At 44.2% G+C, this 27,970-nt stretch overlaps 1 protein-coding gene and 1 long non-coding RNA gene across 6 annotated transcripts in view; one reads left to right on the top strand and one right to left on the bottom strand.

The window, feature by feature from the left end:
• The window catches only part of LOC118595733, a 33,929-nt gene extending 14,979 nt beyond the window's left edge, over nt 1-18,950 (bottom strand). For 2 of the 3 annotated variants that reach the window (XR_004946547.1, XR_004946546.1), the window contains exons 1-4: nt 18,919-18,950; nt 18,397-18,479; nt 1,042-1,136; nt 180-576 (exon numbers count right to left, since the gene is read on the bottom strand). This is a non-coding gene — a long non-coding RNA (uncharacterized LOC118595733). Of the gene's footprint in view, nt 1-179; nt 577-1,041; nt 1,137-1,712; nt 2,535-18,396; nt 18,480-18,918 lie in introns of those variants that run through there. The other variant, XR_004946548.1, reaches the window with a different exon arrangement.
• A 1,807-nt stretch (nt 18,951-20,757) lies between these two features.
• Ptgr2 (prostaglandin reductase 2) overlaps nt 20,758-27,970 on the top strand; it is a 29,615-nt gene continuing 22,402 nt past the window's right edge. The window contains exons 1-4 of one of the 3 annotated variants that reach the window (XM_036206493.1): nt 20,759-20,979; nt 23,768-23,857; nt 26,017-26,101; nt 27,772-27,890. In XM_036206493.1, the coding sequence (XP_036062386.1) occupies nt 26,065-26,101; nt 27,772-27,890 (156 nt within the window). In that variant the 5' untranslated portion in view covers nt 20,759-20,979; nt 23,768-23,857; nt 26,017-26,064. Of the gene's footprint in view, nt 20,980-23,767; nt 23,858-26,016; nt 26,102-27,771; nt 27,891-27,970 lie in introns of all 3 variants that reach the window. The other 2 variants (XM_036206492.1, XM_036206494.1) reach the window with 2 other exon arrangements.

Here is a 27,970-nt window from a genome sequence, read left to right on the forward strand (position 1 = left end):
GGAAAATTACCTTTTTCTCCTTGTAGAAGCATGGAGAAAAGAGATGAATTAAAGAAAAACAAAAAACAATCTCTGTGGCTCTCACACCTGTGGCTTTTGCAAACCTGGCACACAGGTTGACCCTTAGAAGGAAAATTCTCTTTTTTAAATAAATTTTAATGATGGGAACAAAAATATACCTGTAAGTGAAGAAGCTTCTGCGAAAACCTCTTGTTCTTTCCTGTATCATTCCTCAAGCTTGACCTGTTCCTTGCGTTTCAGAGCTGGGTCTCTGAAGACAGCCTTGTTGATAACAGGTTGTCCACTGGGCTATCCACAGAGGACCACATTGTGGCCATGAGACGATTGTAGATCTTTGATATCTTGGCAGTTTTCTTCTTGCCCACGGCAGCTGTCACTTTTCAGGAATAGTGGTCCATTTCAGCCACCAGGGCATGGCTGTAAGGGTCTGAGATGCCATCATCAGTTCTTCACGATGATGGCATCCAGTGTAGCGGCTAGCCAGGACCAGCACCACTTTCCCAGGTTTCATGAACTTGTCCGTTTAGACAGCAAGCAGCTGCTGTGGATATCGTTCTGTGTAAATAAAGTTCTGATTGGCCAGTGGCCAGGCAGGAAGTATAGGCAGGACAAGAGAGAAGAGAATTCTGGGAAGTAGAAGGCTGGAGGGAGACACCACCAGCCACCACCATGAAAAGCAACATGTAAAGACACTGGTAAGCCACAAGCCATGTGGCAAAGTATAGACTAACAGAAATGGGTTAATTTAAGATAGAAAAGGTAGATAACAAGAAGCCTGCCACAGCCATACAGTTTGTAAGTAATATAAGTTTCTGTGTGCTTTCTTGGTTGGGTCTGAGTGACTGTGGGGCTGGCGGGTGAGAGAGATTTGTCCTGACTGGGCCAGGCAGGAAAACTCTAACTACAAGCAGCTGAAAGGCAGAATGAAAATTCTTAGTAACATACTCAACACAGGAGCCTCCACCACACACAGGAAACAAAACAACAACAATAATAACAACAACAAAAAGCCCCACTTACATCTTTATTCACGCACTTGTCCACTTTTGCTATGCGTCTGCCATGTGCCTGTTCTTCCACTGTGCTCAGGAGTTGGCTTCCTTGCAATCCTGTTTCTGAACAGAGAGGTTTAAGTGGCATTCCTCCTGACAGTAACCTCAGACCATTGTCAAGCCCTTTTGGCAGGTTGTGTTTTAGACATTGTTCTCGACATCTCTTTCCGTTTATTTCATCCCTGTGCTGGCTAGCTCTATGTCTGCTTGAGACGAGCGAGGATCATCCGGGAAGAAGTACTCTTAAATCAAGAAAATGACTCCCTAGGATTAGCCTGTGGGCATTTTCTTGGTTGATGACTGATGGGGGAGGGCCCAGCTCGCTGTGGGTGGTGCTACTCCTGAGCTTGTGGTCCTGGGTGTTGTAAGAAGGCAGGCTGAGCAAGCCAAGAGGAGTAAACAAGAAAGCGGCACCCCTCCACGGCTTCTGCTTCAGTTCCCACCTCCAAGTTCCCGTCCTGACTCCCTTGAGCGATGGACTATAAACCGTAAGACGAAACAAACTCCTTTCCAAATAGCTTATGGATATGATGTTTTATCACAGCAAAAGAAGCTCTAAGACCCTGGCCTTGAACTCACAGAGATCTGCCTGTCTCTGCCTCCCAGGTGCGGGGATTGAAAGTGTGTGCCACACATTCATTTATTTGTAAATGAATACCATTCATTTATTGCAGTATGCAGTTAAGTTTTATGATTCTTTTACAGTAGAGATAGTAGTAAAAATAATAAAGTATAACCATAGAAGTAGAAAAACGTCATAATAAAACATGGTAAAATATAATGGTTTTTGAAAAGTAAAATATAATCACTTGAAACAGTTCTGCAAAATATTTCCCAGGCAGAGAGGGTGGCTGACTTGGGAATGCGCTCTGAAGTCCATGTCAGGCAGTTCTTTGTTGTTGTGATGACCTGAGGTTAACAGTATAAGGAAGAAGACTAGTTATGCTCACGGTCTCCGGGGTTTCAGCTCACTGTCGTCACTTGGCTCTGTTGCTTCTGGCCTGTGGGGAAGCTGAACATCATGGAGGAGTGCACGTGGTAAAGCATGTTCAGCTCATGATAGACATTAGGAAAATAAAGACAAGAAGAACCCAGGGATAAGACACTCTTCGAAGCCCCCACACGCACAACCCACTTCCTCTAACCAGGCCCTTCCTCCTAATATTTCCCAAATCTTCCAAAATAGTGCATCAGCTGAGCCTGTGGGGACATGTCATATTCAAATCATAACAAGCGTGAACTGACAGTTCACTTGAACTATAAGCCCTTGCCTAGTGATTCTTCAGTAGCCACAGGGAAAGGCAGACTGCTGGAGCTGCATATCTCCAAGTCTTTTTTGTGTACCAAAGGAGCCCAAAGCATCGGCTGATTAGCTAAGGCAGAGACAAGCTATTTTAAACAAGTGTCTAAGCCTGTTGTGATGCTGGGCCTCGTCTTCTCCTGGATTCTCACAATCTGAATCTGGAAATAGAAAAGGAAAGGGGGAATTGTAAGTAATGTCAGTTAGGATGCCCCTGCTTTTTCTAGAAAGAACCCCGCCCTAAGCAATTACTCCAGTCAACTCCTGTTTTAAGATTCTTGTGAAGGGGCTGGAGAGATGGCTCAGGGGTTAAGCACACTGGCTGGCCTTCCAGAGGACCAGAGTTCAATTCCCAGCGCCCACACAGCAGCCCACACATGACCATAACTCCAGCCCCAAGGGATCAGACACCCTCTCCAGGCCCCTGTAGGCATCAAGCATGTACATGGTGCACAGACATACATGCACACAGACATCCATACACATAAAAGAAAAAAATGTAAACGTTTAAAAAAAGATGTTTGTGAAATGACAAGCAAGGTGTTAGTACTGTAATAATGTCTACTCCAGTTTTCCCCTTCCTGAAGGGAAAAAGGCTCTGGGGAGTGAAATTCAACACTCACTTTATTTAACAATAGTGCTGCATACCAATTCACACTGAAATGTAAAACTAACTAGTTAAGAAAACATTTAGATAAAATGAAATGGGCCATGGTAATGATACGATCTTTCAGTTATGGCTCTCTCGTTGTGAGGATTCCAAATTGTTCCCTGAGTTAAGGTTCTCGATAGATGGTTTCACACATCTGAAATCCCAACACTCAAGGAGCAGAAGCAGAACCACTGCGAGTCTGGAACCAACCCTGCTCCAAAAAAGAACCTCTAGGAGCTGGCAAGGTGGTTTAATTTTTAAAATTATTTGATTTTGCAGGATCCACCTGCCTCTGCTGCCTCCTGAGTGCTGGGATTAAAGGCGTGCGCCACCATCGCGGCCTGATTTGGAATTTACCAAGTAGACCAGGAGGGCCTTGAACTACCTCCCAGAGCTCTGGGATTAAGGGCATGCACTACCACACCCAGCTATTTTGCATTCCATACAGATGTCAAAGACTACTGCTCACTTAGGCTCTAAAAATGAATGAAATACAATCTCTAGGCTCAAGGCAGCAGTGAGAAAATCTATGTTAAGAATTGTTAAACAAGACAATAATAAAGTTGTACAGGTAAAAGGGGCAAAAATTCTGGTAGTCTAGCTATAAAATGGGAAAATGTCACTACAGCGACACCATTCACCACGAGCTCTCAGATCTCTGTTTTGTACATTCCAGAGGATTAGCTACAGCTGTGGTCCTCAACCTGTGGGTCACAACCCCTTTGAGGGTTGAATGGCCCTTTCACAGGGGTCACCAAAGACCATCAGAAAACAGAGATATTAACACTGTGATTCATAAGTCGCAAAATCACAGTTAAGAAATAATGTCATGGTTGGGGGTCACTGTTGGAATTCCTGGCCACTCCCCCAGCTACATGACTGCACACGTGCTGTCCACTAGCCAGGCAAGATGTTTAGTCATTCCAGGGCCTTATGTCCTACATAATCCATGCACTGCGTGGTCACATAATCTGCTTGCAGCGTGATTGTGTAATCTATGCACATGCGTGGCATAGCAACATAAGCCCATATGCCCATGTGTGGGGGGAATCCACAAAACGGGGTCACAGACTCCTCCCACCTCTTCTTCCTCTCTCTCCGTGGCACAATCTTCCATAGGCCTAAGCACATGCCCCTCTGTTCCTACTCTTAATAAACTCTTACAGTGGGCTTTGTCCTACCCCGTGGCTCTTCTCCAATGGTAAACAGCACCGCTTAATGAATAACGCAGCGCCGCATCACAACTAATAGTCACCACAACATGAGCAGCTGTGTTAAAGGGTCTAGGAAGGTTGAGACCCACTGGAATAGAGGATGAGGATCTACAAGAGACACTTTGGGTTTCAAATGAGTGTTGATAAAGCCCACAGCAAGCAAAGTAAAAGAACAAGGGACTGGGGAGATGGCTTGGTGAGGAAGGGGCTTGCTGCACAAGCCTGGCGATTTGAGTTTGGGCCTTGGAGCCCATGTAAAGGTGGAAGGAGAGAAGAGACTCAAGTCCTTTGATCTCTTCGAGTGCACCAGGGAATGCAGACCCCCACACAATAAATAATACATTTTTAAATTAAAAAAAAAAAAAAAAGAAAACAGCAGAACATGTAACAAGCAGCAGATAAATAGAAGCATCTGATTGATGGTAAAATATATCTCAAATCGGGCACTTACTGCATCCAGCAACAGAAAGTACTGAACAGTCTGAGAGAGCAAACAAAGGCCACACCATCCAACAAACAAGGCTTGCAAACATGCAGCAGAAATGGCCTGGGGAGAGGCGGTCAGTGGGAGTTCCTGACTGAGGTTTTTCCATCAATGGGTTCTGGGCTCTCATCCTCTCCACAGACATTTTACACCATGTGACAGACAATAGTAACCTCTGTTCACCAAGATTTATTTCTCCCTTGGGCTGTCCTCAAGGGCATGGGGTTTCACTCCCTGGCTATTCCACTGTTCTTTTTCTTTGTCACAGGGCCCGGGAGGCAGCCCATCCCTGAATAAGGGGTCTGTGGGGAGGGAGGGACACTTCAAAACAAACACGCTTGGATCTGGAGAGACAAGGGAGTCTACTGCTTCACTTCCAGGACCACTTCTTGAAGGCCTATCATGCGTAGGCTGAAAGAACGCATATTTTACCAAAGTAATTTCCTCATGGTTAACTATCAAAAGTGCACCCATGGCTGGGCAGTGGTGGTGCATGCCTTTAATCCCAGCTCTCGGGAGGCAGAGCCAAGGCAGATCTTTGTGAGTTCGAGGCCAGCCTGGGCTACCAAGTGAGTTCCAGGAAAGGCGCAAACCTACACAGAGAGACCCTGTCTCGAAAAACCAAAACAAAGGTGCACGCATAGGCTCATCTTCCTTGGCTTCTCTACAGCCTTGGACACTGTCAACTTTGTTCTCTCTTTTTTTTTTTTTTTTATTGTTTGTGGAGTTGGGGGTGGTATTCACAGCCTTGAGCATGTTAAGGCTAACATTCCACAACTGAACTGTACTGGAAGCCCATGCTGGTATGCACGTGAGTGCGTGCTTGCATGCGTGCGCGTGTGCATGCGTGTGTGGAGACAGAGTTTCTCTGTGTTGCCTTGGCCATCCTGGAACTTGTTCTGCAGCCCAGGCTGGCCTCAAACTCACAGAGAGGTCAGTTTGGGCTACATAGGAAGACCCTACCTTAAGAACCAACCAACCATTAGAAGAGCATGACAAATATAATCAGATTCAGTTCCTATAAAAAGAAAACACGGGGTTGGGGATTTAGCTCAGTGGGAGAGCCCTGGATTCGGTCCTCAGCTGGGGGGGGGGGTGTGAAAACACTAAAACCAGGCGGTGGTGGTGGCACATGCCCTTACTCCCAACACTCAAGTAACAGAGGCAGGCAGATCTCTGTGAGTTTGAGGCCAGTCTGGTCTACAAAATGAGTTCCAGAACAGCTAGGACTGTTGTTAACACAGAGAAACCCTGTCTCAAAAAAAAAAAAAAAAAAAAAAAAAAATCAAAAAAAAGAAAACACTAACCTTTTTTTTTTTTTAAAACTAGTTCTTTCATTTTTCTTAGGATAACCTCTTCCTCTTGTCCTACAACCTCCCTTCTTGAATGCCAGGCAGGCACTCCCCAGTGGACTATACCCCAGCCTTAAACCTGAAATCTCTTACATAGCTTACCAAGTTCTATATGACCTGGTTTTTGTATGCTATAAAGACATGGTTGACATGACCGCTCGCTCTGCGATATGGTTAAGGTTTTTATTGCGGCTATGAGAGAGAGAACAGTCAGAGGCATCTGGAGGAGTCCAGAAAAGGGAAAGAGGACTGGACACGGCCAGAGCTAGCTGTGAGAAGGGGGAGAACAGCAGGGGATAGAGAACAGAGAGAGCATAGTGAGAGCAGGGGGAGCCTTGCCTTTATAAAGAAAACAAGTGGTTATCTGGGAGGGAAGCCTGAGGAGGTGAGAAGCCAGCATGCTAGGAATGAAGGCTTTGAGATGTATAACAAGCACTTGTGAGTAGGGACCAGGGAGCCTCAGGCCAGCATGGACTTGATATGCAGCCACAAGTGTATGTCCATGGAGCCCTAGTCCCTACTGCCAGAGGTCAGGGAAATGACTCCATTTTGAACTGTCTTTGTTTCTGAGGAATGCTGGCTTTAATCTAACTGCCTATGGTCCAGGTTGAGCTCAGTTCTGGGTATCTGGACGGCCTGAGAGACCTAACAGTTTCACCTTTTGCCTCAACACTGGCCTCAGACTCCTGGTTCCCGTTTTTCATATTTGTTTGGTTTATGGATCTGTGCACGTGTGTACCAGGGAGTGCTCGAAGGTCAGAGAACAAGTTGCATGAGTCAGCTCTCTCCTTCCACACCACATGAGCTCCAGGGATCAAACTCAGGTTGGCAGGTTTAGCGACGAAGTGCCTTAATCCACCGAGTGCAAATTCCTTGTTTCAAACTTTGCTTCAGTTACCAGAACACACTGTTTCCTTGTCTCCAGACTTGCATTCACGATTGTGCTCACAGTCTGGGTCAGTTTTTATTAGTTTTCAGGCAATTCTCACACTGTAGCCTAGGCTGGCTAGAACTCACTATGTAGACGAGGCTGACCTCAAACTAGCAGCTGTCCTTGATCCTCAGGTTTGGTCAACAGCCACCTGTAACCCATTCTTCCTGCCGCCCGAAACTGCTAGCCTAATCTGCCCTAATGTCTTTCATATTTAGTCTAAACACCATTTCTTCTGACAGGTCTTAGTATCTTCCTATCCTCTCTTCCCTCAACGCCTGCCTTGTCAGGGTCAGGTACTCTTCTGATGTATTCCCATAGTATCCTGTACATTGTGGTGAGCTACTGAACTATAATTATGACATCTTGTGAAAGTATTCCTAAAATACTTTAGTAGCTAAAACTATCTTGGGTCAACTGGTCTCTAGTCATTAGACCAGCCATAAATTCCTAGAGCAAACTGGTCTGTGGACCAGCCATAAATTCCTAAACAGTGTGTCCCTGACCTAAATGTTATGGGAACTACCTGACCACTTAACTGCTATCTCTCTGCTTCTGTAAACAAGGCTTGCTTGCTGCAGATGTCCTGAACTGCCTTTCTATATACATCTCAATTTCAGTCAGGCTGCTTCCCACTACTCTGCCTGGGGCAGCCCTGCTGGTGGTAAATAAAGACCCCACATAAGTCTTAATCAGGCATCTCTGGAGTTTTTTTCTCTTCAGGTACCCTACAACAACATCACTTACTGTAGCCGGAGACACTGTATATAAATGCCAGGTGTCTTGCTCACAGTCCCTGTTAGACAAAGCTTGAAGGAGTACCTATTCATGCCTTTCCTGCTCACTACTGGACAGCACATTTCCTACGTATATTTGCTCAGTGAACCAGTGAATACATGAATGAATGAATCTATCCTCTATTTTGCTCATTTGGGTTCTTTGTTTGTTTTTTGGACAGGGTTTCTCTGTGTAGCCCTGGTACTCATTTGGGTTCTCAACTGTATATGATCTTTCTTTCTAACAAGATTGTAACTTCCAAGGGTCAAGGACTCTTACAGGTCTCTGACACAATATCTATCACTTCTATATGGGTAAGTACCTAAGACATAACCATTTGTTACGTGTCATGTGCTCACATGTTTGGAATGGAGAATGAAAGGTAGACAGATGTGACCTTCATCATAAAGAAAACCCTGGTGTGTTCGCTTTGTTTTGTTTTGTTTTTCTTAGACAGGGTCTCACTATGTAGCCATGGCTGGCTTGGAACTTCTTATGTAGACCACTCTGCCCTCAAATCATGGGGATCTACCTGCCTATGACTCCCAAGTGCTGGGATTAAAGTTTTGCACCACAATGCTCAGCCTCTGAGCCTCCAGTGTATTAATTTCTTAGTAAAGTATTGCTGTATTTTCTTTTCTGTTTTTTTTTTTTTTCTGGAGCTGAGGACTGAACCCAGGGCCTTGCACTTGCTAGGCAAGCACTCTATCACTGAGCTAAATCCCCAACCTGGGATTGCTGTATTTTCAATTGCTGAAAAGTTAGGGAAAGGGCTGGAGAGATGGCTCAGAGGTTAAGAGCCCTGGCTGCTCTTCCAGAGGTCCTGAGTTCAATTCCCAGCAACCACATGGTGGCTCACCACCATCTGTAATGAGATCTGGTGCTCTCTTCTGGCAGAACACTGCATACATAATAAATACCCTTTAAAAAAAAAAACAAAAAAGAAAAAGAAAAAAAGAAGATGAACCAATGGGTAAAAAACGCTTGTCATGCAGGCCAGATGACTTCAGTTTGACCCCAGATCATTGTGGAAGGAGAGGACATCCTGAAAGTTGTCCTTTGACCTACACACGTGCGTGCTGGCAGAATACTGTATACATAAATAAATACATCTTTTTTTTTTTTTTGAGCTGAGGATCGAACCCAGGGCCTTGTGCTTGCTAGGCAAGCGCTCTACCACTGAGCTAAATCCCCAACCCCCAAATAAATATAACTTATTTATTTATTTAGGTTTTTTTTGAGACAGGGTTTGTTTCTCTGTAGCTTTGGAGCCTGTCCTGTAACTCTCTCGTAGACCAGGCTGGCCTTGAACTCACAGAGATCCGCCTCCCTCTGCCTCCCAGTGCTGGGATTAAAGGTGTGCCACTGCCGCCCAGCTGGAGTGCATTTTTTAATTACTGACTGATGGAGGACAGCCCAGCCCATTATGGGTGGTGACACCCCTGGGCTGGTGGTCCTGGGTTCTATAAGAAAGCAGGCTGAGCAAGCTACAAAGAGCAAGCCAGTAAGCAGCACCCCTCCACGGCCTCTGCATCAGCTCCTGCCTCCAGGTTCTTGTCCTGTTTGAGCTCCTGCCTGACTTCCTTTGTTGATGAACAGTGATGTGGAAGTGTAAGCCAAATAAATCCTTTCCTCCTCAACTTGCGTTTGGTCGTGGTGTTTCATCACAGTTGGTAACCCTAACTACATTAGTCTCCAACTAGAAAAAGAGAGGGGCTGAATAAATGAAACTAAATAATTCCTAGGGCCCAGTGTCTGGTCAGGGAGTAACTAGCTATCGTTTCAGAAATTTGTGTGGAACATCACCCTCATTCTAAGAGTCTTATAACCAGAGACATTAACAAGGAAAAAGCACAGTATGCTTGTCTAACCATGCTTTATATAATATAGGAGACTTACAATGAAGATCCAAAGACACAGAGGGTCACTAGGGGTGCAGCTCAGTTGATAGAGTTCTTCTGCCTAACATGCAAAGGCTTTGGTTTGATCCCCAGCACTATATAAATAGCATAGTGTGTGGTAGCACACACTTACAATTCCAGCACTTAGGAGATGGAGACAGGGGTGGTGGTGGTGGTGGTGGTGGTGGTGTGCTGGGGGTGTGGGGTTCAGAAGATGAAGGTTATCTTCAGTAACTTAGGAAGTTTGAGGACAGCCTGGGACACATGAAACCCTATCTCAAAAACAAAACCAACAGTGAATAAACATAACCCGTCAAAAGGCGAAGACAGGAGGGGACGCCTGTGTCATGTCTTGTTTATAAAATGAGCACAGCTACATAAAACTGTTACTGGGGAGGGAAAAAGGTGAAGTTGAAATAGAGATAACTGACAAGTTCGAGGTCAGCCTGGGGTACAGGAGAATCTGTTTCCAAAAAGCAAAACAAGACAAAAGACACAATAAAAAATCTCAACAGATACTCAGAATACCAAAGCATGACCCTGTGGGGTATTATTTTCTAAGCACTAATGGTAAAGGCAAGATGAAAGAGTAGCTATGCCTCTTGTTACAGAAAAATCATTTTTAAAAAGAAAAACTATGATTCATACAGATTCAATTAATACATGCCACACTCGGGATGAGTCTCAGTGTTGGAGCTCTTGTTCAGCATGTAGTAGGCCTTGGGAGCACTTGGGAGGCAGAGGCAGGTGGATCTCTGTGAGTTCAAGGCCAGCCTGGTCTACAGAGCAAGATCCAGGACAGCCAGGGCTGTTACACAGAGGAACCCTGTCTTAAAAAAAAAAAAAAGAAAAGAAGGGAAGAAAGAAAGAAAGAAAGAAAGAAAGAAAGGAAGGAAGGAAGGAAGGAAGGAAGGAAGGAAACAGAAAAAAAATAAACATGTGCTAAAGATTAACTGGTGAAGGGAGCAGTAAAATCATACATCTGACTCTAAGGCAACCGTCGAAGCTGGCACCTGGCTCGAAGCTGGCATCTGGACAGATGAAGGGCAGTGAACCTGTCTAATGGATGCCACAGTGCCATCTGGGTGAGGGGAAGAGGAAGCAGCGGTGTTCTGGGCCCACTCTCATCTGCATTTCTTTGGATTTTTTTTTTTCTTTTTTTTTTTTTTGAGCTGAGGATCGAACCCAGGGCCTTGCACTTGCTAGGCAAGCACTCTACCACTGAGCTAAATCCCCAACCCTCATCTGCATTTCTATAGATAAGAATTTTAGCACTGTTTTGCAGCTGGCCCATGTCAACAAGCAAAGACAGTGTAAGAGGGGAATACCTCATGGCATGGTGCCTGTCTACTGTGGCCCGTTTCAATATTTTCCCAATATCAATCTTTTGCTCACTGAAAAGTAATCTTAAAAACCGATATTAAAGTTTTTTCTCTCTCTCACAACTTTGCCTGACACAGATAGATCCTTGTCTTCTGACACAGAGCTTCAATATGTGACCTCTCAGTGCGGTTCTGAAAAGGCTTAAGAAAATGAAGGGCTTTGGAAGATTACATTAACCACAGGTGAGTGAAGCCTCTGGGTGCCTCACATAACACCAAGAAGCAGAATAAAATCTCATTCTAGACAGCCACCCGCATGTTCTAAAAGCCAATCTGTTTGTCCTTCTTTAAAAATTTTAAAAGGTTTACTTATTTATGTGTATCTGTGTTTTGCCTACATAAATGTCTGTGCCCCGTGTACGTGCCTGGTGCCTGTGGAGGTCAGAAGGGGGTTCTTGGAACTGGGGATAGAGGTAATTGTGAGAGACCATGTGGGTGCTGGGAATTGAACTCGGGTCCTCTGCAAGAGCAGCCACGGCTCTTAATGGTTGAGCCATCTCTCCAGCTCCTGTGATTTGCCTTTTCTATTCAACATTATGTTTTTGACGTTTTGGATCTGGTATTATGTTTGTTACAAAACACTGGTGGATGAGTAGGAGATGTATCTCAGGTGCAGAGAGCTTGCCTAGCATGTGCAACGCCCTGGGTTCATCCCTAGCAACAGTCGGGGGCGGGGAGGGGATAGATGACTCAGAATAAGTGAATAAGCCCTTTGCTGCATCTTTCTGTGCTGCTGTGACGGTGCACACCAGTGTCCTATCTGATGCTGTCATGCTCTCAAGAGCATGAACAATGCCAAACAGAAAGGCAAATGTCAGACTTAACTGGGCTGTGCTCCAAAGTCACATTAGACACTGGGGTGATGAGGCACAGTAACACGCGGGGATCTGAGATCATCGATGCTCACAGAGTTGGGGAAATGGCTATGAATCTCGCAGCAATTGTGGAGTGATTCACCCGAGATTTAATGTACAGCTCAGATTCCTGGGAAAACGGCAGAAAAACCCATGCCCACCCATCAGTTTGGCTGCATTGGATTGACAACCTCAGCTAGCATTATGGCCCTCAAGGGAGACACGGAGGGGGTGGGGGAATCCTGGGATTCGTTGTTTAGGAATGTAAAACAAACGTTCAAATAAAACTCATCAATGTGGAGGAAGGGAAGGAGGAGATGGAGAGGAAGAGGGAAGAAAGGAAAGGAGGAAATAAGTGTTTGGTTGGTACCAAGAGTAGGGATCAGTTATATGAGTATGGTTCATTATTAATTATTAGAAAAGTCCCAGCTATCTATCCAAAGAAACTACATACACAATCAAGCTAGAGGTGATCAACATGTGACAGCAAATTTAGTAATTTAGAAAAAAAATTCCTAAGAAAGGTAATTTTATTTAAGTGAACAGAAGCCTCATTTGTGACAATTTAAAAAAAAAAAAAATGGAGTCATCATCAGCTACATTGGGGGTCTGAGGCCAGCCTAGGACACATCGAGAGTTCCAGGACATTCAGGGTGACCTAGTGAGACCCTGTCAAAAAGACAAACAAATCAAGACAAAACCCCAAACTAACCAACCAAACTAGCAAAAGATAGGGTTTCATTACATGGCCCAGGCTACACTCAAACTCATATCCTCTCACCTTAGCCTTCCAAGAGCTTAAGATATTAGGTGAGGCAGAAAATCATGAGTTTAGCAGTCTGGGACTGTACTTGGATGGCGTTATGTTCAACCTCCTCTTCTACTAATGTACTTGGCAACCTAGCTCCTACAATCTTCCTGAACAATAGTATGTTTCTCTGCCCCTAATGACAACCAAATTTACACTATTTCTATTCAAATATATTCCCAATATATCCTGGTCTATGTCAGGGGCTTGACCTAACCTGATCTGGTTTGGGATGCATGTGCAGTAAGACAAAACTATGTCCTCATGTCAACTTCTAGGGAAAACCTTCTCTTCATCATCTTATGTCTATGCATAAAACCTGATGCATTACGGGTAAGGTCATGCACAGTAGGAAATGAGTATAAGCCTATAACCTATCAGTCAGAACAGAGAACCACCTCATTATACCCATCAGCAACTAAATTCTTTCTCTGGACTTTTATACAAGGATTACTTGAGTGTCCCCACTGCTCCATTGTAGTGCCTTCTAACTTTTTTGTGATGCTTTAAATAAATTCTCCATGCTGCTTGGCAATCTGTGTGGGCTTTATTTCAGTTCCTAGAATAAGAATCTGGAAAACTCTCCTGCCCAGCCTTCAGCCACCACATCCAGCTCCTCTTTCCCTTCTCTGTAACACTGGGGTTGAATTAAGAGACACTTTCTCATTTTTTTAAAACATTTTCTTTTGGGATATACTTTTGTTTGTTTGCTGTTTTTGTTTGTTTGTTTTTTTAGACAGATTCTCATTATATAGCCTAGGCTGAACTGGAACTCATTATATAGGCCAGACTGGCCTCAAACTCACAGAGATCCATCTGCCTCTGCCTCCCAAAGAAAGGTGTGCACCACTACACCCAGCTTGGGTACACCCCAAAAATCTCAACTTTCTCTAGATTATTGAGATTCAAAAATAATTAATCTTGTGACTATGGCCAACTGAAAAGATCGGCAAATCCAACTCCTTAAAGAATCAAAACTATAAAGATGGACAAGTTTATTCTAAGCAGTCATCTGTGTTCTGAAAACAGACCAGAGGAACAAAAATCTGAGAAGATTTCTTGCCTGAAGAAGTGCTGGGCTCCTGCTGAGTCTGAGGAGTGGAGATGTTCTGACCTGGGCCTATTCCCATCCTACCTCACCACAACTCAGTGTGTAAAGGTTCTGGCAGAGGCAGGCAAATCTCTGAGTTCAAGGACAGCCAGAGCTACACAGAGAAATCCTATCTCGAGGAAAAAAAAAAAAAAAAGAATAGGCAGCTCTTTTGCAGTTGAAGTAAGTACAGCTTAGAAGTAAGAACCATGTCCAGCCGGGCAGTGGTGGTGGTGGTGGTGGTGGTGGTGGTGGTGGTGGTGGTAGCTGCTGGCACATTTAATCCCAGCACTCAGGAGGCAGAGGCAGGTGGATCTTTGTGAGTTTGAGGCCAGCCTGAGCTACCAAGTGAGTTCCAGGAAAGGCGCAAAGCTACACAGAGAAACCCTGTCTTGAAAAACAAAAACAAACAAACAAACAAAAGAACCATGTCCATACTTGGTGACTGTCAATCAACGTGACTTTTCACAGGCAGGTCACCAAAAAGGAGGTCAAAGGGCTGGATCTACTGGCCTGAGGCTACAGTTATGGTGGGTCCATACATGGCTAAGGGTGAGTATTTGTAAAGAAAGCCCATGCCCTGCTAATGCTGTGGGTGCACCTATATAATATTGATCCTAAAAGCTTTTTATTCAGGGTCCAATTTAGGAAATTAAATGGGGGAAATGGAACATCAAACATTATAAAATTCCTTAGAAATCAGAAGAGAGACTGAGGAAGTAGTTCAGAAATAGAGGACATGCTTAGCGCACACAATGACCTGGATTCAGTCCTCAGCACAAGTACAAGGCTGCAACCTCTGTCTTGGCCATGTTCTCCCTTCCCCCACCCCCTCTCCCACTTGCTGTGGGGAAGCAGCAGGTATTAGGACACGCATGTTTTTAGTCAGTTGCTGGCTCTCCCGGTTGGACTAAGGCAGTCTTATGGAGAAGGTGCGTGTACTGAAGAGCTGAGGGAGGATGACAGTTAGTAAGGAACTGGACCTCCAGTTACTCTAACAGCTCTGAATAGAAGGCCAGGTAAGAAAGCCTGGAAGCCAGTCTTTCTGAGACCACAGCCGAGCAGGCTGTTTGACTGTAGAGACCTTTAATGGAGGTATCCAGCTAACAGTACTCCTGGATTCCTGACTCAACTCCAGGGAATAAATGTTGATTTGTTTGTTTTGGCTTTTGAGACAGAGTTTCTCCGTGTAGCCTGGAATTCACTCTGTAGACCACGTTAGCCTCAAACTCACACAGATTCACCTGCCTCTGTCTCCCTAATGCTGGGATTAAAGGTGTGTGCCAACTCTCAGAAAAATGTTCATGTTTTAAGACACCAAGTTTGAGGGTGATTTGTATGTAGTAATAGACACAACACAATGGCCAATCTTCAAAGATTATTCCCTGTAGTTAGAGTTTTCCTGCCTGGCCCAGTCAGGACAAATCTCTCTTACCCGCCAGTCCCACAGTCGCTCAGACCCAACCAAGAAAGCACACAGAAACTTATATTGTTTAGAAACTGTATGGCCGTGGCAGGCTTCTTGTTATCTACTTTTTCTATCTTAAATTAACCCATTTCTGTTAGTCTATACTTTGCCACATGGCTTGTGGCTTACCAGTGTCTTTACATGTTGTTTTTCATGGCGGCGGCTGGCGGTGTCTCTCTCCAGCCTTCTACTTCCCAGAATTCTCTTCTCTCTTGTCCCGCCTATACTTCCTGCCTGGCCACTGGCCAATCAGAACTTTATTTACACAGAGCGATATCCACAGCACTTCCCTTTTGCTTTTTGTGATACTGGATATCAAAGTCAGGGGCTTGCCCACACTAGTCAAACCTTTAAGAGTCTTTCAAGTTCACTTTTTTTGAACTGTGTTTCCAAAGGCAGACTGATATTAATAGAGAACATATACTTAGGAGGCACAGAGAGGCAGGCAGATCTCTGTGAATTTGAGGCCAGCCTGGTCTATATAGTGAGTTCCAGGACAGCCAGCCAAAGAGTGAGAACCTGGCCAGGCGGTGGTGGCACACGCCTGTAATCCCTCTGTGAGTTCGAGGCCAGCCTGGGCTACAGAGCTAGTCCAGGACAGGCTCCAAAACTACAGAGAAACCCTGTCTCAAAAAACCAACAAAACAAAACAAAACAAAAAAAGTGAGAACCTGTCTAGTTTAAAAAAAAAAAAAAGTGGGACACAAATTGGCAATCTTTTTTTGTTTGTTTGTTTGTTTTTTTCGAGACAGAGTTTCTCTGTAGTTTTGGTGCCTGTCCTGGAACTCGCTCTGTAGTCCAGGCTGTGCCAGGCTTTGGATTTGTAAGGTCAAGTTCTGGATTCCTTTAGTCTACATTACAAGCAAAAAGTAGGCTAGTGAAACTGAATTTTACTAGCAGAGGTAAAGGAAGAAGTGAAAATACTTTTATGAATAACATGGGAATATGAACTTATTAAAGTCTGAAGATCAGTCTTACATTGGGAGCTATGGGAGAGAAAATTACAGTATGAAATGATCAGATTCCTTACGCGTAATGACTTCCACTGAAGGCAACTGGGGAGATTTCTGGTCCAACAGGAGGCAACCCTGCACTTTAATTCTAAGGTCCTCCAGCTGACTTCCTGTGGATTTTACTGCCCCCTTCGCCCAGTCCTTTTCTCCTTCCTCCCGTGGATCTTGAAGGCTTTTCCTAGTAAAATTTTCCTAGCACATTCCACTTCTACCTGGAGCACGCTTTCCAGAGAGGGCACCCCGGACAGATTGTTTTTCCTAGAGGCAGCAAGATTTCTGTGACTTTGAGGCCAGTCTGGTCTACACAGTGAGTCACAGGACAGCCAGGGCTACACAGTGAGACCTTGCTCCCAAAAACAAGACCAAACAAACAAAAACACTTAATTTTCTGGGGCTGCAGAGATGGCTCAGTAGTTAAGGACATTTGACACCCTTCTGGAGGACTCCAGTACCCACATCAGATGGCTCACAACCGTCTGTAACTCCACCCCCAGAGGATCCAATACATAAAATAAAAATAAAAAAACCTTTAAAACACAATTTTTCCTAAATGCTCAATTTGGCCAATACTGTACACTTAAGCATTAATTCAGAAATGTATTACATAATTTTTTTTAGCTATGGTACTAAGTTCATGCAATAATAAAAGATAACGTACAATCTTTTATAATAATAATTTACAATGTATAAAGCAAATCCATGCAGACAGAAAGTAGATTAACAGTTACCAGGATCTGGAAAAGGTACTTGCTAATAGGTAGAGAATAAAAAAATTATACAAGCTGGGCGGGTGGTGCACGCCTGTAATCCCAGCACTTGGGAGGCAGAGGCAGGTGGATCTCTGTGAGTTTGAGGCCAGCCTGGGCTACAGAGCTAGTCCAGGACAGGCTCCAAAGCTACAGAGAAACCCTGTCTCGGAAAAAAAACAAACAACAACAACAACAACAAAAACCCACCAAAAACAAAACAAAATTATACAATCAGAAAATGTGGATAGTGACATAGCATTTGCATATTCTAAAGCGGCTAGATTGTATAATATGTAGAATTGGGGCCGGAGAGATGGCTCAGCAGTAGAAAAACATTTGCTGCTCTTGCAGAGGATTTGGGTTTGGTTTCCAGCACCCATATGGTGGTTCACAACCATCCATAACTCTAGTCCCAGGGGATCCAATGCCCTCATCTAACCTTCAAGGGCATCATGTACACATCTGGTGTATGTACATACATGCAGGCAAGACACTCAAACATATAAAATAAGTGTATCTCCATTAAAAATGAAACACATTGGGCTGGAGAGATGGCTTCTGGAGGTCCTGAGTTCAATTCCCAGCAACCACATGGTGGCTCACAACCATCTGTAATGTGATCTGGCACCCTCTTCTGTGTACATAATAAATAAATAAATCCTTAGAAAAATGAAACACTATCTTGAGGATGTTCTACTAGAGACAAGGTCTCATTTATAGCTCTCAAACGCCTCAAACTTGCAACCGTCCTGCTTCAGCTTCCAGAACGCCAGGATTACAGAGTGTGCCACTGAGCTTTTTTCCTTTTTCCTACTTTTCGGTTTTTTGGTGTGGGCACGTACATGTGTTGGTGACCCAAGGTTGGCGTTAGCAATTGTCCTTAATTTCTTTTTAACCTTACTCATGGAAAAGAGGATCTCTCAACCAAACTTCAAGTCTTCATAGCCAGTTTGCTCTGGGGATCCTGTCTTTCCTGCTAAGCCTACCTGGCATTTCTGTGAATTCTGGGGATCTGAACACCGGTCCTCACACTTACATGGCAAGTACTCTGACCACTGAGCCATCTCCTCCAGGTAGTGGCATATAATTTTTTGACACAGCTCTTATGAGTATTATACGACCGACACTTATCAAGTACCTTGTAGGCCAGACCTAGTCTAAAGGTTCTGGGAGGCAGAGAAAAGCAAAGCCAGCAGTAATACATGGGCCTTCACTGAGTCACAGACGAACGGAGAGACAGGTGTGGTTTTCGTCTCCTATTTGATTGTGCTATTTCTTTAGAACATATGTTTGGGTTTGCACTGGTGTCATTAGGAACAATTATCACCGCCATGAAAATGTTATTTACCTGGCATCAAATTATCTCTGATGCATGGAGTGTCTTATGTGGGTTGGACACACTTTAACTCCTTCTCCTGAGGAATGCGCAGTCTGAAAGAGATGACGACACAGGAAGTCAAATGAAGTCATTCTAATTTTAAAAAGCCCCCTAGTGAATGAATGTATAAACATATCAGATTAAATGTTTGTTCATTAGTGATGCTTGAGTGACACAGCACACATCACAGTTATTTACAGTAGGTTGAGGTGAGAAGTGTTGACACGTGCCTTTCATGAAGTCTAGAAAGCATTTATCTCTGGAACTGGTTAAATGATGAGAGAGGCAGGACAAAAGATCTACAGAGAAGGAAGAATCCAAACTCCTAGCAAGTATAGAAAAAAAGAATTAGGTATTTGGTCTCATTTGGGGACTTGTTCCTTTCCTTGTTAGTTACTTAGTGATAACTTCCATTTCCACATTAGTGAAATGAGATGACAGTAATACAGTAACCTTGAAAATAAAATCAAAGACAGCGGTGGTGGTCCACACCTTTAATCTCAGCACTCAGAAGGAAGAGGCAGGTGCATCTCTGTGTTCGAAGCCAACCTGGTTTACATGAGTTCCAGGATAGCCAGGTCTACGTAGAGGCACCCTGAATCAAAACAAAACAAAACAAAACGCATGAAAATTAAGTCCTATGAAGGAACAAATCATGTAATGCATGGTATAATTCAAGTTAAGCATCACACAAATGACAGTAATCCTAGTGTTAAGAGAAAATCTAGAAGAGGGAAAAGCAAATGAAAATGTACCTGAACTCCTCCATTCAGTTTCTGAACTGCTGGGACCTAGAACTCATTTAAAGGAGAAAAGGGGACCTCACATCAGAAGAGCCCAAACCAAGTTTCTTCTTGAGTTGTAGATCTAGGCTATAGACTACCTTTATTTTCTACCATCAATTTTATTCTATTGGGGCATTTCCTTTTTCTATGGTTCACTCATCTGACCACTAAGAGATAAGGTCCCGCTGGAAGGTATTTGTAAAGTGGTAACATTCTCCTTCCTGATGGTTTTCAAACGAAGTGAAAATGTTTGGATGTGCTTGCTACCAGGGTCTCCAGTTCCTTTGACGGCTGCCCATTCGCTGGTCGGGACTCATTTTTCAGCTATTCATTTTTGTTTTTTAAGACAGAGTTCTCGGTGTAACCTTGGCTGTCCTGGAACTCTCCCTGTAGACCAGGCTGGGCCTCGAACTCACAGAGATTAAGGCACAGGGATTAAAAGCGTGCCGTCACCACCGACTGGCTTCAGCTACTCGTTATTCTATACCAATGTTAGTGCTGCGTCTTTAGTTCTTGCTGGGATACCGTGTTAACAGCGATTTCTACAGCTGCCTAATTCAGAACAGTCAGTTAGGGTTTGCAGCTCCTGGAGATCCAAAATTGTCCTAGAAACAAGCCTTGCTCAATCCAATCCAGTTCATGAAAAAGGAGCTTAATGATTAAACTAAGAAAGCAATACACATTCTAAACCATTTTTAACCAATCTGGAATGTGTGTGTGTGTGTGTGTGTGTGTGTGTGTGTGTGTGCGTGCGCGCGCGCACGCTATGCATGCATGCATAAAAAGACTAAAGGTCCCTGGGCCAGCAGTCCAGAGAGAGCTTGTAACTCCAGCGCTATCCTTGACTGGCTTTTAAAGGTAGACATCATATCCTCTAGGGATGAGTTCAGTGTTTTCCCAACCTCTGGGTCACGACCCCTTTGAGAGGCCAATCCAAAAAAACAAAACAAAACAAAACAAAAAACCCAAACATAACAGGAGCAAAGTTACATCTATGAAGTGGCAACAAAATAATTTCATGGTTGGGGGTCACCACATGAAGAACTGTATTAAAGGGTCGCAGCTTTAGGAAGGTTGGGAACCACGGCTCTAGTTTCCCCACCTACAAAACAAGGGTTAGGCTCGATGGTGCCTGTCTCACGGTTAAGTTCCCAGCCTAGGACGCAGTGAGTACAACACGAGTAAAATTCCTCCGGGAGGTTGCGGCTGTAGGTGTCAGAGCACCAGTCTAGAGCGTGCCAGGGCGTGGGTTCGCGTCTCGGGGAGCCGAGGAGAACACTTGACCGGGACTCACTGGATGTGAACTCGCAGGTCAAGGTTAAACATCTGCCCTCCGGGTCCAGGCGGCGGGGGCGGGCCGCGGAACACCAACGGGCGCTAATTCCTGTACACTCCTGACCTAGACTAGCAACCCAGCACGTACTTCCGCCACTTCGCGCCGACCTTGAGATCCAACGGGATCCGGTCTAAACTTCAAAACCCCGCCCTCCGGGGGAGGGGGCGGAGCCGGGTTTAGTCCTGCGCTTGCGTGGTGTGGTTCTAGGGCTAAGGTCGAGCCGCCAGCCGGCCCCTTGCTGTTCATCAAATCCCGCGAGATCTCCAGCGGGTGGACGCGCCGCGGGACACTGCATCCGGGCATCGGAAGCTGCTCGAAGCCTGCCGAGGGGACGGCTCCGAACCGGGGTGACCTGCGGGCGTCCTCACCGAGCTCCCGGAGACACCGGCGGTATAGCCTGGGACACTAGACTAGGGAATGCCCGATAAGCAGGTGCTCTTCGCTTTTAAGAGTTGTTAGGGTGAACGGCATGCACTTCGGGCGTGCTTGTGCGGGGTGCCTCAGGGTTGGTGGTAGGGGCTACAGAGGAGGGTTGCTTTCCGAGGAGGGGATTCTCCCATGATGGCAGGCAGAGAGGGTCCTCCGTGGCAGAATGGCTGAACAAAGTCCGGCTAAACACAAGGCATATTTTACTATAAGGTATCGGGACCGGATTCGATTCCACAGCGTCGTATTAGGACGCTCGTGTTGCAAAGCGGGGTGTTAGAATGGTTTCAAGGGTGAGTGCCGAGTTGTGCGACCTTGGACAAGTCATTCAGCCTCCTTGTATCTTCCGGGGAAGAAGAGACGGACAATTTCAACTTCATCGTGGTGGTGTTTGAGGAGGGAGTTGTATTTAAGCAAGCAAATTAATAATTTACTTTTTTCTGAACTGGGGATTGAACCCAGGACACCCCCCCCCCCATGCATGCTGAACAAGTGTGGTTTTTTTTTTTAATATTTTAGAAAAACTTATTTATTATGTATACAGAAGAGGGCTCCAGATCTCATTACAGATGGTTGTGAGTCACCATGTGGGTGCTGGGACTTGAACTCAGAACCTCTGGAAGAGCAGTCAGTGCTTTTTTTTTTTTTTTGAGCAGAGGATCGAACACAGGGCCTTGCGCTTGCTAGGCAAGCGCTCTACCATTGAGCTAAATCCCCAACCTCTGAGCCATCTCTCCAGCCCTTAATTTTTTATTACTGGGCTGTATCTCCAGTTTGTTTTTTATTTTGAAATAGGTTCTCACGAATTTGCCCAGGCTGGCCTTGAACTTGCCATCCCAAGTCTACCCAATAACTGGGATTACAAATGTACACTTACCATGTCCAGAGCAAGCAAAACTCACCCAGTTTTGGGGCACCTGGAAACATTCAGGAACTAAGCCGAGAGAAGACTTTTCCAAGGTCCTGCTTGGCGGGAAACAACATGTTCTTTGCTCTTGTGAATTCAGTGAGCTTTCCCTGACATTAGGTGTCTACGTAGACACTCAAGACATTTTTTATGACTAACCAGATCTTTTGGTGGTATTATTTTGGAATAGTAACACCACTTACAAATTTAACAGTCAAATGGGATTTGCTGAGGTTTACCCCGCCCACCTCCACCTCCTCTGTGATGACTTTTCACCCACCGCCCTTCAGATCTTGAATTTGGTCTGTCTTATTTTAGATGGAAATTTTGTGAGTAAATCAGAGTTTCTTGTATAATTTGTATTGATTGTTCCGCTGTTGAGTGAGATTGCAGTTATCCTTCATTAATTACTTGTATTTGGCACGTGAAGATTTCTGATTTAAAACAAAAAGAAGGAACTATAGTAGCACAGTTTCATGATGACAAGCAGTGTTTAGTCATTTCTGTCTGTGGTGCAGAGTTAGCAGAGTGGTCTGCCTAAGTTTGGAGATACTTCAACTGAGCTATGTGCCAAGTCATAGATTGTTATTTTTTCTTTTGTAGATAGGATCTCCCATGTAGTCTAGGGGGCCTTCAACTTGAGATCCTCAGGCCTCAGCCTCTGGAGTCCTGGGATTACACGACTATGCTGGTTATATTATACTAGGTTATGTTTTTTTGTTTGTTGTTGTTTTGTTTGTTTGTTTGAGACAGGGTTTCTCTGTATAGTTTTGGTGCCTGTCCTGGATCTTGATCTGTAGACCAGGCTGGCTTCGAACTCACAGAGATCCGCTTGGCTCTGCATCCTGAGTGCTGGGATTAAAGGCGTGTGCCACCACCGCCTGGCTGGAGACAGGGTCTCTTGTAGCCCAGTCTGGCCTTGAATTTATGTAGCCATGGCTGGCTTTGAACTCGGTTCTCTTGCATCTACCTCGGGTGCTGGGATTACGAGGTGTCCCGTAGGCTCTGTTAAGACGCATGTTTTAGACAAAGACGATGCTGAAAGCAGAGAGAAGAGAGGACTTGACTGTGTGACGGCTAACACTGACGGTCAGCTTGACGGGATCCAGAGTCACTGAGTCGAGAAGCTTCAGGGTGACATCCGTGTGAGGAATGAGCTGGAGTTGAAGTTAATTGAGGTAGGGAGACGCCCCTGTTTGGGCCCTGGACTGAGTAAAAAGGACAAAGCTAGCTGGACGCCAGCGTTCACTGTTCTCCGGTTCTTGACTGTGGGTGTCTTGGGACCGGCTGCCTCAAGCACCTGCTGTGAGTTCTCCACAATGGACTGTGCCCTGAGCGGGAGGCGGAATAACCCTTTTCTCCCTGAAGTGTCTCCTGTTAGGGTATTTCATCACAGCAACAGGAAGAGACACTGAGAGGACTTGGAAACACCCCTTTGAAAATGCAGCCATCGCAGGACACTTAATAACCACGGACCGTCTGCCCAACTGTATTGGAATAAACTTGCTTTTTAATTTTTATGTGGCCCCTGTGCATGGTGATTCTGTAGAAAATGTGTCTGGTTGCGTGTGATGCAAGGCGCTTGTGGTCACAGATAGTTAGGAGGCGGGGCAAGGGAAGCGCTGGACCCAACTCTGGAATTTGAGCACCTAGCAGCCCTAGCAGCCCCATCTCAAAAAAAAAGTTCCCCACGGACTAAATGATGTGATGAAATAAGATAGCACCACCTTGAAAGATTCCTGCTTCCACCCCCAAAAAAGACTGAAAGCGCTTGCCTCCCATGTGCAAGCATCTGGGTGCAGTCCCTAGTAGTGGAGGGTGGGGGTGGGAAGGGAGAGAAATTGAATCTCTTCGGGCCTCTAAATCTACCTCTCACCTTCAACTAAGAGAAGAAACTAGGAGAAAAAGTCGCATAACACAGAGGAACCAGTCAGGACATTCTACAGACAGAGGAGTGAAGGAACACAGCCACAACGGGTGAGATACAAAGGACCAAGAGACCCCAATGAAGGACTGAGGGACCCCCCCCCCAAAAAAAAAAACCCCAAAAACCAAAACCATATTGTGTGAACCTTAAGTCCTGATTCTGGTCATCAGCTGTGAAAACATCCATAGGCGTTTGGGCAGTTTGAGCACTAGATTGTTAGGGGGTAATACGTATCCTGTGCTGCCGATTCTGTTAATAATGGCACAGTGCTTAAGTAGTTTATAACTAAAGGATTTTTGAGTGAAACAGGACGATAATGGGGTTTGCTTTAAGAAAAGCTGGAGATTATTTTATCCTGACGAAGTGTATCCCAAAAGAAGGAATGAATTTGAGAGCAACTAGCCATTTGTGCCACCACTAGTGAGATTATCAGTATGCACACTAGAGACACTAAAGGAATAGGATGTGTTTCTGTGTTCATCATCCTATCTTACTGAATGTTACCAACATCAGACATTTAGTGCTTTTTTTCTCTTTGAGTCCTGGGTTTCAGGCCTAGGACCTCATTCATGCCAGGCAAGTGCTTTACCACTAAACTGTATCTCCAGTCCTAAACACGTTTTTAAAAAATGTGCTATGTGTATGAGTGTTTGCCTGCATGTATGTGCATCAAGTGCATGTCTAGTGCCCAAGGAGGCCGGAAGAGGGTACTGGATCCTCTGGAACTGGAGTTATAAATAGTTGTGAGCCACCATGTAGATGTTAGGAACTGAACTCATGTCCTGTGCAAGAGCAAGTGCTCTGAACAGCTGAGCGGGCCGTGTCTCCAGTCCTGACACTTGGTGGAGGAAGAGGACCTACTCTTGGAAATTGTCCTCTGACCACCCCGTGGACAACACAGTACACATGCCTCTCCCCGACCCCCAAATGAAAATATAGAACACAACAACAACGACAATTCCAAAGCCACGAGAAAGAGAAAGCTAGAAGGTGGATCTCTGGGGCTCCACTGGCAGCCAGCAGCTGTGGATGAGCTGTATACCAGTGAAGAGACTGTCTCAATAAACAAGGTGAATAACATCCAGGAAACAGCACCTAAGGTCAGGCTCTGGCTCCCACATACATCTGTACACATGTACATCTACATACACACGCAGAACCACATGCACAAAAGAACCTTCCAAAAATTGATTGAATTACAGTTGAAGAGGGTTTTTTGTTGTTGTTGTGTTTTTGCTTATTTGTTTGAGACAGGGTGCCTGTAGCCTTGGTTGTCCTGGAACTCGCACTGTAGACCAGGCTGGCCCTGAAGCTGGAGATCCGCCTGCCTCTGCCTCCCAAGTGCTGGGAGTGTACCAGTACGCCCAACCAAACAGTTGTTTAAAAATTTTTTTAAATTTATTTTGTGTGGGTGTCAGGGCTATGTGCATGCTATGGCACATGTGGAGATCAAAGGGTAACTTCTGGAAGTCATGTGGGTCCTGGAGGTCAAATTCAGGTCATTAAGCTTGGCATCAGGAGCCTTTGCCCACAGAGCTATCTTGCTGGCCCAAGCAGTTCAGTTTTTAGTTTGCTTTGTAATATTTGGGATCCTATCCTGGGTGTGCATGTTAGGCAAGTGCTTTACTGCTGAACTGCGTGTCCAGTTCCTAGGTTACTGCTTTTTATAATTATACCCTGACTAACTACCTAATTCTGGAGGAACATGACATGGTTTTTTGTTGTTGTATGTATGTTTGCAATCAAGCCTTAGTAAGATACTTAATCCTGATGGCAAGAAGACAGATGTCTCAGAATCATCCAAGCCATTTTTTTTCCCCTCCTCTTTCTATCTTCAGTGAACTTGATCCTGTTAGCTAAGAATTCTAACTGGACTTAGTTGTTGCTCTCCATACGTTTACATTAGGAAGCAAACTGATGGGAGAGTATTATATATGGTTTTAGTTTCTGCTCTTTGCACTTCATGTGTCTTAACCACTGAACCGTCTCTCTAGCTCTTTTTTTAGATTCTAAATATGGTTTTACCTCCCCATTCAGAAGCACAAATGGAGTTTAAAATTTTTTTTTCCTTGGTTTTTTGAGACAAGGTGTCTCTGTGTAACAGCCTTGGCTGTCCTGGTTTGTAGACCAGGTTGGCCTTGAACTCAGAGTTTTAAGTTTTTTTAATTGAATACTTCATATCTTTCTAATGATATTTTTATAATTATAGGAATTATTTTCTATAGAAGTCTTGTGAGACCACTGCGCAAATAGAGTGATGATTATACAGAGAGTGGTTTTGAATTCCCGACCTGGTATGTATTATTCTGTGATTAATGAACAGTTGTGGTCTTTGGTAATTATTACTGGAAATGGAAGAATAAAAACTAATGTGATACCAGTGTGGTAAACTAAGGTAGTAAAGTAAATTAAGACTAGTACATTTCAGATCTCTAAGTTTGAGACCAACTTCGTCTGTAGAGCAAGTTCCATGATAGCCAGGACTACACAAAGAAACCCTGTCCTCCCCCAAAATAAATAAAAATAAAAGACCCCAAAAAACTAGTAAGTGTATTAGGTTAAACTTCTTAATGTCATATTTAGTTTTCAGATGTTAACTTCTCAAGGCCATTTGATTTGTTATATTTGAAAGGTTATACTGAAAGTGTATATACAATTTTGTTTTTTTTTCCTTGTGGTAGGTATAACTGATTATTAATATTTGCTTTTCTGTTTTATGTGACATACACCATCTTTTGTCAGTACCGATATCTACCTGGTCATAGAAACGTCGGTGTGGGAATAATCCACGAAGTGTGGCTTTATTTTGTTGCTCGCCTTCCGTGTTTTCTGCGTTCAGTTTTAGTTTATGAACAGTTAGCTTAACTCCTTTACATTGGATCCCACCTTGGAAATCTGATGGTTCTTGAAAAGAAGTTTGCTCTTGTTCAACATAATTCAAGATGAATACACTTTAGTGCTAATTACTTCTGCTTAAGCATTTTTCTTACACCTCAAGATTTCTAGTTACCTTATAAAGACCATAAAAACAAAATAGTAAATGTTCATGTAAGCCTCTGCTTGTTTCTTAAAACGAAGATGGGAGATTATGTAAATTCATTTTGGCTTTTCTGTTACTTTGTAAATTTTAACTCCATAATTAAAAGAAAAAAAGATGAGTTCAATTTTTTTTTTGAGAATTTATTTTTATTTTATGTGTATAGATAGAGGTTTTGCCCACATGTCTGTCTACCATGTGCATGCAGTGCCCATGGAGCCCAGAAGAGGGCAGTGGGTCCCTTGGGACTGGAGTTAAAGATGTTAGGGCTGTGTAGGTGTTGAGAATCAAACCCCAGACCCCTGGAAGATCAGCAGATGCTCCTATCTAGTCATCTTGTTGTCCCACCCCTAGTCCCTAGCCTCCTATCCCCCCTCCCTCCCATTTTTTAAAGAGAAGGTCTTACTATGTAGCCCTGGATGGCCTAGAACTTACCATATAGACTATGCTGGCCTCAAATTCAGAGTCCACTGCCTCTGCCTCCTGAGTGCTGAGATTAAAAGGGTGCACCACCACCTGACCACACAACAGAGTGGGATTTTTCATTTTCAGAGTCTTCCTATCATTTTGAAACAGAATGTTATTTACCTATAATAGTTTTTTTTAAAAACAAAATTAGTTTACCAAGAGTATTTCTGATGATGATGATCAAGAATGATGAGAGTTATTTGAAAATTTATGCTGAGTTACTCTTGCTTGAATTAAAAGGGAGTACTTTAAATCCTAGGGTAACATTTAGAAAATAATAAATGTATGAGAAAGTAACTTTCTTTTCCTAGGCATGGTGGTGTGTACCTTTAATCCCAGCATGGGAGGAGAGGCAAGCTGATCTCTTGAGTTGGAGAACTCAGCTAAGGCTACAGAGTGAGACTGTCTGGGAAAAAAAGCAGCAGTGTTTTAACTTCAAATTTTTGCTTGAAAATTTAGGGAAAAATGGTAATCCAGTGGCAGAGAATTTCAGGATGGAAGAAGTCAGTTTACCAGATAATATCAATGAAGGACAAGTTCGAGTCAGAACTCTCTATCTCTCTGTGGATCCCTACATGGTAAGAAACAGGGTGTTGTAAGTTGATGAAAATAGTTCTGTTCTTGTATTTTAGTGTCGTTGCATCTGAATTTTATTATG

This window comes from Onychomys torridus, chromosome 14 (genome assembly GCF_903995425.1).
Source record: "Onychomys torridus chromosome 14, mOncTor1.1, whole genome shotgun sequence".
Lineage (NCBI taxonomy): Eukaryota > Metazoa > Chordata > Mammalia > Rodentia > Cricetidae > Onychomys > Onychomys torridus.